The 12,719-nt window shown below is 45.1% G+C and overlaps 1 protein-coding gene across 1 annotated transcript; it reads right to left on the bottom strand.

Annotated features, from left to right (window-relative positions):
• Positions 1–11,418: 11,418 nt before the first annotated feature.
• Positions 11,419–12,105, bottom strand: LOC147968047 (uncharacterized). The gene has a single exon (XM_087523367.1). The coding sequence runs from the start codon at positions 12,103–12,105 to the stop codon at positions 11,419–11,421; it is 687 nt and encodes a 228-aa protein (XP_087379493.1).
• Positions 12,106–12,719: the final 614 nt, after the last annotated feature.

Below are 12,719 nucleotides of genomic sequence, written 5' to 3'. Positions count from 1 at the left end.
AAAACTTTGTATAATTCGGGCCAACCAAAGCCCACAACATGAATTAATAGTACGCTTACAACTTAAATAACACCAAGTCAAATTTAGATAGATAGATTTTTTAGCTAAAAAAGATAGATAGATAGATAGATGGCCGCAACTTCTCCACCAGGCTCCTCCTTGCTCCTCCTCCAGGCTCCCTTCATTGCTCCTCCGCGGTGTTGTTGATGGGGTATGGCAGAGTGTGCATGCGCTCGTCGGTGGGGAAGACGTTGTCGTAGTCCGTGAAGATGTTATGGGTGGTGAAAGCTATGAACTCGCAGCCACACCAGAACACGCGGCCGAGGAGGTAGAACGCGTCGAAGGGGTTAGTGAAGTGGGCAAGGATAGCAACCATAACCCCATTGTGGATGACCTCGTCGACTCGGTACATCCTTGGAGATCCCCGAGGGAGGTGCCTGTAGCCGGCCCGAAGGAAGAAGTTGGTGAGCCCCCTTGCGCCCCTCCACCTTGACATCGCCCACACACGAAGGGTGCTCTCGACGTACACCCCGGCGGGGTAGATCATCTCCGGCACGGTGGGGGGAAGCGGTAGGTTGGCCCGATGTACTGCATGGCTGCGGCGGCTGGTTCTTGGGGCTGTTTGTGGTGAAGAAGAAGAAGGGCAGGCGCAAAATGCAGGTGAGAGAGTATGGGAGATGGGTGAATGGTGTGGGAGGAAGAGGAACATGATAGGTGGCTTAAATAGCCACCGTGGCAGTAATGGGGTCAAATGTGAACAAATTTTCCACCCACCGCAGCATCGGGAGTGTACACGCGTGGGAAACTGTAGTGTGAATCAAAATGCGAAGTTTAAGTACTGGCCTATGTGCTGTCGGTCGGGTCAACCGGGGATGGCTCTGCGGCACGTGCTCCTTCGCGTATGTGCACGCATGCAACGTAGGCTGAAGCGGACGCATGCATGCAACCGCATGCAACGTAGGCTCGCTCAGGCGCATGCAACGGCGGCGGACATCGCTCGGTCCAACGGGTGGGCTTCTTTACACAGCCCAACGACACGATGCATGGCAGCCCACCCTTGAGCGCAGAAAAAAGTAAGTATTAGTATGATTTATCGACGCGAAAGCCCTAGATAATCCTTACAATGTCAAAAAGCTACGAAACTTGGCAATGATGCTAGTCATGTTGGTACAAGGTTGTTGGTCCACTTCAAGGATGTCGACAAAAACATGCTTCGAGACGGACCCTTCCCATCCCGAAAGGCCTCCCATGAAGCAGGTTTAGAATGACACCGAATTTTGCCAGGATGTAAGTCCAATGAGATCAACACTTGTTCATGTTGGCCAATGTGGGACTGACCGTCGAAGGAGATAAAGATTGATACTTGTTCATGTGGGCCCATATTTTTTTACATTTGGTGTCGATAGAACACAAAAAACAAACATGACTATATGCTTTTAGGTCTTCACCCTCCCCAATTTGTTGGCCAACTCAGCAGGTTTTGCCTTAAGATGCCACCTCTTTCTGTAAGCTGCAATTGCTGTGGTTTTGGAATGCTGGTTCTCTTTCCTGCAGAACAGGCATTTATAGAGACCGTTACGCCGGTACACAATCTTTGCAGCCATGATCCACTTGAAGATTCTCTTTTTGAAAGCTTCCCTCAGCTGTAGGTAGTTCTCCCATTCTTCCAAATCTGCAATCTGGTATTAGAAGAAAAAAATCTCATGCCAGCGAATTGTACATTATATCAAAGGCAGGTAATAGATTGTTTTTTCTTTGTATTGGTTTCCTAAAACTTTGGTTATATGAAAGACAGGCATAAAATGGAATACAAATGATCCATTCATCTAAATTTGCAAACCCTAGGACTGATAACCGTACGATTAATCAAAAAAAAGGCGAACAGTACAATTGTCTATACGAATAGCAAGGAATAACAAGAGACAATTTCTAGGGTTAACCTCGAGAAGGCAAATTCTAGGGTTAATATCTGCAGACACTAACCGATTCATCGTCATTGGTGCTGTGTTGGACCAGCTGTGGCTGTGAATCGGCGGCAAGGACGTCCTTGTTGACCAGTTCCTTCATGGGGTCCATATCCGCCGCACGGAGCGCACCAGCCACGCACCCTCTCCTGGTAGGTAGGATCATCCTCGCCGGCAAGAATGTGGGCTTTTTGGCAGCGGCGAGTAGTGGGCGGCGACGAAGACGTGGGTGGATAGGCAGAGGCGATCGAGCGCTGGAGGAGGGAACGAGATTTGGGGAGTGAAAATTCAATTTGATTGGGAGAGAGAGGTCAAGGTCGCGCACAATTCGTCACTTTTGAAATTTAGGTACAAACATGCACGTATACGGCATCGTGCACACCCAGAGATTCTCCCGAACCAACCAATCAACCAACCAAGTAAAAGAAAATGTGCACAATGTCGGTCCACAAACGTGGAAACATAAACCGAACACCAAAATAGTGTGTTAAAAACAGCAAAATAGGAGGGACGTTTTTTAGTTTGTGCAGTACTACTAAATACTAGAAGGGAGAACTACTGAAAAAAATACTAGAAGGGACATCTGGCACATTTAATTTCACATGGCATCTACTAGCTTTTTTGTTCATCGCTAGCTATGTTGTACCGATTAGGTAAAATGAATGGATAAATATTAAACCCTAGCTATTTTCAAGGTTTATCGGTGTGTGTCTACGTGGCCAAGTGTGCTTGCACGGTGTGGGTCTAGGTGAGTGTGATGCACGGGACGGGCCTTTGTGGTTAGGGCCCACATGAAGCGGCACCGAAGTTTGAGGAAAGTGAAGGAACGAGCCCCACACATCGTCTGCATGCCGGACTTGTTCCCTCCCATTGGCTATATCCAACATGCGATATGGCCTCGTTTACACTTACCCCGCGTGAGGGTTTATGCATGCCCCTCTCGGTGTTTGACCATACCCTTCATGGGTCATATGATGAGACCATGCCAGCCCCGTGATGCACCGCCTAGGCACAAACCGGGCGCGTTACCTCTCGGTAGCTAGATCCAAACCATGCACCCCCGCTGTTTAGACCCAAGTGGAGTAGCACCTAGGCACATGACCCGCGACACTTGTGCCAGCCCCAGAACCATGCATCCCCGCCGTGTAGACTCATATGTGGCCATGTGTGCATGCATGTTGTGGTTTCAGCTGAGTGCGATGCACGGGACGGTCCTTGGTTACTAGGTCTAACATCACGCGACACCGAGATTTGAGGTAAATGAAGGAACGGGCCCCGCACTCCCTTCACAAGACGGACGCATTCCCACTCTGTGGCTTGATCCAGCATGGGATATGGCCCCAGTTGCCCACAGCCTACGTGAGGGCCTACGCATGCTGCTCTCGATGTTTTAGCAGACCCTCTAGGGGTCGTATGATTACACTTGCACTAGGTCCCGTGAATTTTCGGCCCCTCGATATTGCATGGATTATAACGGCAGCTGATGAGCATCATAGCCTAGAGAACGGCGTCGAGGCCACCCCTCCCTTTGGTAGCATATGGTGCATATATGGACCAAAGAGCTTAACATGGGCCTTCCATCCCAATCCTTGCTATGATTTCATGTGGCTGCCGTAGATCTTGAACTTTCGATGTTACAACCCTAGAAATGCGGTACATGTCCCGAATATGGGAGGGAGGGGGGAGGCGGCAAGGCCACGCAATAAACGATCCCCATAATTTTATGTTTGTTTTATCTGGCAAGACAAACAAGTTTTTTTAAAATAAGGGTTTGTAGCATGTTTTAATAAGGATTTTATAATTTCACATTATAAGGTGCTTATTTTTTCCTAAAACAAATGTGTTGTAAACGCACAAAGCTCCACATTGAGCCTCTCACCATCACGTTCACGTTGAACTCACCCTAAAATGAAGGAGAGGTAGATCGAATCTCCCCACGGGGGGCAACCTCCAGCTAGTAGCTAAATATGGTTAGTTGAGAATTTCTCCCCAAGTCGTTTTTTGAGGCAAAATCACTTTCTTTTTTTCCTCCAATATTGTGGCGAAATACATGGAAGAAAAATCGTGGGAGGCATGGTGGAACGAGTGCACCTGTTTTTCCCCTCCAAAAGTGCACTAGTTGCCATTTTGCATGTGAACGTGTCACCTGTACAAACAATTGAATTGTCATTTTATTTTGTTAACAATTCCTAAATATTGAATTTCAACATGCACCTACCCCATGTCAGTTAGGTCAAATTTGTTTTATCCAAGCTCCGCCAGCGACCGTGCAGATTCTTGTACCATGCACGTGCTGCTCCGGGCCTCTGGCGTCCGGTACCAGATAGGGGAATCTAGATGTGATGCAATACAATTCATGTTGACCCGTATCATGCACCCTTAGCCAACCAAGCCGACAACATGCACCGCTAGCCACCTCGATGTAGACCATGCGGTAGTGTCCACGATGGGCAAAGATGCTCAGTTGGACATGTTTGCTGGCACTAGTGCATGATGCCCAATCTCGGTGTGCAAGACGGGTAGCCGTGTGTCGCTTTGACATGCTCGGCTTACGGAGGGAGGGACTGGTTGGAGAACTAACAAACCGAGGTGGGGTCAAGGGTGAATGGATGGTGTGGGTCAACTTGGGTAAAGGGGAATGGTTTGAGGCCATTTGAACAATGGATGCCATGGCTATGGTCATGAGCTACCTCACTTGCCTTACCATGAAATTTTTCATATGGGGACAGTGTAAACCTAAAAATTTTGAGTTTTATTTTTGGATATCCTGTTTGTTACATTTATGGCATCGTGTACAAAAAATTTGGGGTTATTTTGGAGATGGTCAAAAGAATCACTTCATTACAAACGGACCGTTTGGTCTCACTTAAGCGAGTTTTTCTAACAAGGTTGTTTTTCCGACCACATCCAAATCACCTGAAATTTTGTACACATGATCTTTTCATAAACATAGATAGAATTTGAAAGTTTTCCATTTTTTAAGAATTTTATATAATTTATAGTGGCTCAGTAAAACTCAGGTACATACCTCTGACTTTACCCTAAGGGGACAGTGTAAACTTCATTATTGCTGAATTTTCTTTGATAATCATGTTTATTACATGGATGTAACTGTGTTAAAAAAATTGGGTGATTTGGAAAAGAAAAGGCCCACCAACTAATAGGAGATATCGAACCCCACGGCTTGCATACGACTAGAAACCCGACAACCATATGGGCCAGGATGCAGGCCCGTGGGACGTTGATTTCACCTGCTAGTAGGCCCCACAGGGCATACACAGAAGTGGATAGGGAACTTGCTGTTTCAGTGAGAGAGGCTCATGCAATTGGTATCTCAGCCGTGTATATAAGTAGGTGCGTGCGCGTCTCGCTTGGCGAGGTGGGACTAAACTCCCACCACCTGTCAGTTGCGCCCGGTGCGTCTCAGCGTTGGGCCAAATTTTGTTGGGCTGTCCCAGGCGAACCTCACCCGCGTGCTGGACCACGCGTCCCTGTAGATGGTTGGGCTGGCCCATCATGTACGCATATCCTTTTTCTTTTTTGTTTTTCACATATTCTCTTTCATTTATTATTATACATTTCTAAAACAAAGGTTGTTATAAACGCACAAAACTCCTTCTTCAGCCTCTCACCATCACGTTCACGTTGAACTCACCCTAAAATCAAGGAGAGGTAGATCGAATCTCCCCACGGGGGACAACCTCCACGGAGTAGCTAAATATGGTTACTTCAGATTTTCTTCCCAAGTCGTTTTTTGAGGGGAAAATACATTTTTATTTTTTCCTCCAATATTTGTGGCGAAATACATGGAACAAAAATCGTGGGAGGCACGGGGCTACCTGTTTTTTCTCCTCCAAAAGTGCACTTGTTGCCAAAATGCATGTGAACGTGTCATATTCCACATTTTCCTTAATACATGTTGTACACCTGCACAAACAATTGAATTGTCATTTTCATTTTGTTATCAATTCCTAAATCTTGAACTTCAGCATGCACCTATCCCATGGCGTCTCATCCAAGCTCCCACATCAACCACGCAGATTCTTCTACCATGCATGTGTGCTGCTCCGATGTCCGGTACAAGAGAGGGGAATCTTGATCTGATGTGATGCGATTCATGTCTACCCATAGCATGCACCGCTAGGCAACCGGGCCGACAACATGCACCGCTAGCCGCCTCGATCCAGATAATGGGCAAAGATGCTCAGCTGGACATGTTTGTTGGCACTAGTGCATGATGCGCCAATCTTGGTGTGCAAGACGTGTAGCCGTGTGTCGTTTTAACATGCTTGGCATACCGAGGGAAGGGACTCGTTGGAGATCCAACGAACCGAGGTGGGGTCAAGGGTGGATGGATGGTGTGGGTCAACTTGGTTAAAGGTTTATGGTGGGTGTCTACGTGGCAGGTGTGCATGCATTGTGTGAATCCAGCTGTGTGTGATGCACTGGACAGGCCTTTTTGGATAGGGCCCACATGAAGCGGCAACGAATTTTGAGGAAAATGAAGGAATGGGCCCCACACTCCGTCTGCATGTCGAACTCGTTCCCTCCATTGGCTACATCCAGCATGCGATATGGCATGCCTTCCACATAGCCCGTGTAAGGCTTATGCGTGCCGCTCTCGGTGTTTGACCACACCCTTCATGGGTCATACGACGAGACCACGCCAGGCCCCGTGAAGCACCGCCTAGACACAAACCGGACGTGTTACCTTTTGGTAGCTATATCCAAAGCACATGCAGACCCGCCATTTAGACCCACGTGTGGAGCATCACGTAGACGTTTAGACTCATACGTGGACATGCATCCTCTTGGTAGACATTTAGACTCATGCGTTACCTCTTGGTAGCTAGATCCAAACTGGACTCACACCACTTACGCCAGACCCCGATCCATGCATCCCCGCCGTTTAGACTCATACGTGGACATGTGTGCATGCATGTTGTGGGTCCAGTTGAGTGTGATGCACGAGACATGCCTTGGTTACTAGGTCTAACATCACATGGAATCGAGATTTGAGGCAAATGAAGGAACGGGCCCCGCACTCCTTTCACAGGACGGACGCATTCTCTCTCAATGGCACCACACCCGGTCCGGTGAATTTTTAGCCCCTCAAGAATTTGCATTGATTATAACAACAGCAGACGGGCATCATAGCCGTAGAGAACGGCTTCGAGGCCACGCCTCCCATTGGTAGCATATGGCACATATATGGACCAAAGAGCTTAACATGGGGCACTCATCCCATTCCCTGCTATGATTTCATGGTGGCCGCATAAGATCTTGAACTTTCGAGGTTACAACCATAGAAATGCGGTAAATGGCCCGAATATGCGAGGGGGAGCGAGAAAGGCGACGCAATTACCTACCCCCATTATTGAAGTTTGTTTTTTCTGGAAAGAAACATTTTTCTATAAATAAGGAATTTTTAGCACTTATTAATAATGATTTTATAATTTCACATTGTAAGGTGCATTTTTTTCTCTAAAACAAAGGTGTTGTAAACGCACAAAACTCCTCCTTGAGCCTCTCACCATCACCTTCACGTTGAACTCACCCAGAATGGATTTCCCTCTTTTTTACGATTTTCCTTTGTTTTTTTTAGACAAAAGGATTTTTCTTTGTGTTTTTTGTATTAGTAACATAGGGTTTTACTTTGTGACTGGTAAGCGGCCTATGGGCCTGTTTGGTTGTTTCTTTACGAACTGGACCCACGGGCCGTTATTTTTTGTGCTTGACATGGATAGGGTCCGTGTCATCACCCCCATCGCCCACACACCCCCGCCCCCCTCACCCCCACCCTCCCCACAAACCACCCCGCCGCGACCCCGCCGCCTACTCGCCTGGCCGCTCTCGACGGTTGGAGCAGAAGAGCGTGGAGTGAGATTGGGAGGCCGTCAGCAAGCACCTAGCGACTACTGGCGACTAGTTGAAGTGAGAAACCCTAACTTGTAATCTTCGACTTCTTTGTTCCTTGTTGTGTTGCCGTTTCGGGAGTTGGATATGGTTTTCAAAGTCAGAGATTAGATAGTTAGGATTTTTAAATCGGAGGTTAGGTGGAAGGCGATGCAGAGATTGAGGGAAGTTTTCTACATCGGTGGCTAGCTGGGTATTTTTTTAGGGTTTCGGTATTCCAGGGTTTTCATAACAATGAACAAGTGCAGATGCGTAACACAATAGCAGCAGATTTCAGCAAACAGTCCTTTAAAAACTTTAAAAAAATATTGGCCTTGTGCAGTGGCGAATCCAGGAAGAAACCAGAGGGTGGGCTCAAAACTTATAAGCTGGGGTAGTGGATTAAATTCCTTTTTAGGCCGAAATTAGGTTGGGTTTAGTAAGGCAGCCATTAACCTGTAGTCCTATATTGCAAGTCAACTAAACATTTCTCAGAATAATATTTACTGCAGTGTTTTTTTGCAGAATATGAAATTTTGATCCAAATATTTGTATCTTTGTAGGGAAATAACAATAAACTATTAATTCTATTGCCCAAATTAGTTCATATTTTAAAGATTATAAATGTGAGGGCGTACAATATATCAGAGTTTTTAGGAATTATTTTAGTCTTTATTTTGTGTGGTTATGTAGTACCAGGAAAAAGTGAAGTACGTTCATTTTCTCCAACATGACAGACAAGTGGCTAATTGAGTTGGTTACCCTGACGATCCTTCGTCCGTCAAGAACATATTTTCTTTTCTTTTTCAAGGACCATATTGTTGGATGCGGATGTATGTAGATGGGTTGTATGTTGAAGGTGTGCGTGTGTACATTCGGGTGGGCCGAGTAACAGCAGTAGTAGGATTTATGTTTTCATAGGACTTTTCTCAGAGATTACTACTAAGTCTCAGATACTACCTCAGTTGTGCTGCAGAGGAGGAGGGGCCAATGCCGCGCGTTGACGCTCGGGGTGAGCCCATGTTGCCGGTCGAGGATGAAGAGAAGGACATGTCTGAACAAGCTGTGGTGCGGCGGGCACGCGCTGCGTTGCGGGGTTATGAGGAGTGGAGGGCAAGCCACCCGCTCAGTTCAAGTGTATGATTGTTGATTACTGATGCAGTACCTTCGTTGATTATATTGTATGATTATTGCCTAGTGTGTTTACATGCATAAGCCCTTTCTTAAATTCTCATCCTTTGCTTTTCTTCATTTTATTTTGTTTACACAGGTGGTGTGCATAACCTGTCGACAGGACTGCAACAGGCCCAATGAAGATGGGTTGACATTTAACATCAGGCTAGATGGGGACACTTCAGCTCTGGTATAAATAATCATGTCAATTTTACTTGTACTGTGTTTGTTCCCCTCTACTTTGAAGATTAACAATATGTAGGAAATAAATAGCAAATAAATTCTACATCTACAGATCGTGCCATGCTACGCAAGGCACCAGTTCAGCACCCTCCCAGACAGTTCATTGCTTTTTCAAGCGAGAGAGAGCCGCATGTATGATTTTGGCGTGTACAAAGGGAATTCAAGGGCGATCATCTGTGGTGAAAACTGGTGCAGGTTTGTTGAAGACTTCGACCTGCGAGAAGGCGACCTTGTCTCCTTCGATTTGACTGAAGACATTCCTATGGTGTACTGCTGCAACCTGCCAAGGACATGCAATCAAAACGAAGAGCATAAAGATCCTTTAGAATTAGCTGTCATAACGAAGGGAATTAATCTTACGAAGCAAGAGGAGCGTAACCTACATGACCTTTTGGCGATGAAGAAAGGTTATATAGGTGCATTTTTGTCCACCGCTTCACCAAGTCGAACATAGGAGGAAAGACGATGGTATGTTTTTGGTGTACTAGTATTTTCTATTTTGTATGCAATTTTTCTTTGTTTTTCATGGAGAGAAAGTTTAATGATATGCTATTGTAGCTGAAACCAGTGAATACACTGATGTGTGTTTTTGCATATCCTTTTGTTTCCCATAACTGAAGATCCTTATGTAATATATGTAGATGTAGATGAAGATCCTTTTGTTTACTGCTGCTTCACATATTTGATAATTTTTCTTCCTATGACGGTGCATACAGAGATTACCGGTGAAAGTTGTCGACGCCCTGAAGACCCCAGGGGATGGGGAGATACCGGGAGATGGGCTTGCTGGCATTCGGCTGTGCAAGGACAGTTTGATGCCGGTCAAGTGCCACAAGTGTGATGATGGCCGCATCATCTTCGGCAAGGGATGGAGTGATTTTGTTGACAGTGAAGAGCTTAAGGTTCATAAAGCCGTTCTTTTCGGTTTTAAGACCACCACCCGTGAAGATCTTCAGATCGAGGTGGTTATGAACATGCTGACCGAGGAGCCACAAATGTAGCACGACAACGCAAGAGTGTCCTTTACACTAGGTATAGTGCGAAAACTATTTTGATAGCAGTTATGCATCTATGGGGTTACGTCTTCATTATGTCTTGGGTGATGATGACTATGAGAGGAGGACATGTTGCAGTTAGAGTAAATTCTAGGATTCGGCCCTATTCAGGACTCAAAATAGGTCTTTCACAGGTGGTTGCTTTATTGGCTGCTGTTTTCCTGGCTATAATCATGAACGATGGTAATGCAAATGGAATCGTTAAGGGGGTTTTATTAATATTTTAAATCATGGAGTTAAGATGGTAGAACTACCTATGAGTGTTTGCGTAGGAGATGCGGGAAGGGCATCAGTTGTGTCCTTGACTCTTTGGCAATGCAGGAATAATGTGAGATTACAAAATAAATGGTATAGTGATCTTATGATTCTTGTTTAGCTAATTTGCTTGTGGATCATGGGATGGTCTATATTGCAGATGAAGGTGGTAAACAAAGAGGTGCTGATGTTGGGAGCAAAGAGGTGGTCTAATGCGCACGCTAGAGCATGTAGCAGGTAAATTGTACAGTTCATCGCAAGTGTGGAGTCACAGGGTACTGCAGTGTCGCCTGCACATCTCTGCCGTAGTTTTATTTTTTGGACCTTCATGTTAAGTCTGGCTGGGCTTGCTACCATGTATGATTTGTGCTGCTGGTTGATTACTTTAGTTTCTAGTTGTAGTTTGTATCAAGGGCTTGAAAGACCATGTGTTTTCTGTTAATGGAAAATCAGAGGGGGCGACCCTTCTTTTGATTAAAAAATGAACTTTCTCTATGCAATTAAAAATAAAATTTCTCTATTCAAACCCAGTTGAGAACAGTATTCATTATAAATCTGAAATAATCTTTTGGAAAAAATGGCTATCGCATTATGTGTATTGATTATAAATCTGAAATAATATTTTGGTAAAAATGGCTATCGCATTCTGTATCATAGCTAGCGAAACCCAAACAAAATAAACGTCTTAAGTATAATATCTCGTGAACGTGGATCAAACTAGGCAAGACAGCTAGAATAAAGGATGATTCAACATGCAAGAAATTTGAACTTACGACTTACTAGCAGTATAATAAAGTTTACAGACTATCATCTAGATAAATAGAATAAACATTTTATGTTGATTCATTCTTCCTTCCGGACTTCTTTGACCGCCTGGATGGTTTGGCGAGATGCTGGTGCTGACTCTCGAACCCCTTCTGGAAGTTCACCAACCGCATGTATACGTCGTAGGTGGCATACGCGTCCATGGAAGCATAATAGATGTTCTTCAAGGGCAAGGGCGCTTCTGCCCATATATGGTGGTCATCTTCTGTGAGGACGTCCTTCATCTTGTTGTAGCTGTGGTGGATGATGGAACTAGCGTAGTCAGCCAAGCCATACTTTGGCTTAATCGTCACTGGATCAGGCACTCTCCACATATTCTGGATATCCACAAAGTTTTGTACCACCAGACCAACATGCTTGAGTTTTTTCTTGTCATTCTCGATGTCCACCCCAACAAAGGTGTACTCCTCGTCGAGCAGGAAGGTGGCAAGCAGGCCGCAGTGCTCATCAGCAACGCTTATGTGGTACACGAGGACGTAGATGCCAACGCATAACTGGACCACGGCCGCCATCTGTGTCGGACAACGAGGCCAGGTGTACTCCACATCCAGTGCAACTATCTTCTGGTCGTTGTTCCGCAGCCAGTATTTGAATCTGCCAATACAGTACTCAACACAGCTAGCCTTGTTCGTGTACTTCACACAAATTTCGGTATTTCCATCTGCCCTAGCATCATAATCATTCTCGAACGCCATGCCGAAGGACTGTAATTGATGAAACCAGTATAAGACATGAAGCATGACAATAACATGATAACAATAAGCCGAGATGAATATGACGGCAGATAGTATAGGAATTCTGGCGCTATTGAAAGTTTATGTAAACAAGTGCATGAACAATTTAAACTAAACAAGTACTCCCTCTGTAAATAAATCACTAAAGTAGTGAACCAAAAGTTGTTATATTTCCTTGCAGAGGGAGTATATGCGAATTAACAATATAAATTTATGCTCTTGAAATATTTATCTAAACAACTGCATCAACAATCAAGAATAAACATGTATTTATGAATTGTTCATCGCCCATGCAGATGAAATTGTGTGTACAAACTAAAGAAGCAGGAGAAAAGCAAGAAATTGACAAGACAACGGACTAGATGTTGCATGTAGATGAATCTGTGTGCAAAATTCTCATAAGGCAACGGACTACATGTTGCAGGCAGATGAATCTGTGCGCAAAAAATAAAGAAGCAGGAGAATAAGAAATTGACAAGAAGAAGGCCATCGTATGTGTTGCTACTAGAGAACTACTAACAAAATTGACAGGAAGGAGAACTCACCATTCCAGAAGCTAGATTGTTGGGAGAGTG

This window comes from Triticum urartu, chromosome 5A (assembly GCF_056163025.1).
Source record: "Triticum urartu cultivar PI428250 chromosome 5A, HENAU_Tu73, whole genome shotgun sequence".
In the NCBI taxonomy this organism is placed as follows: domain Eukaryota; kingdom Viridiplantae; phylum Streptophyta; class Magnoliopsida; order Poales; family Poaceae; genus Triticum; species Triticum urartu.
The sequence above is the reverse complement of the archived record's forward strand: the minus strand, read 5'-3'. Positions and strand labels throughout refer to the sequence as shown.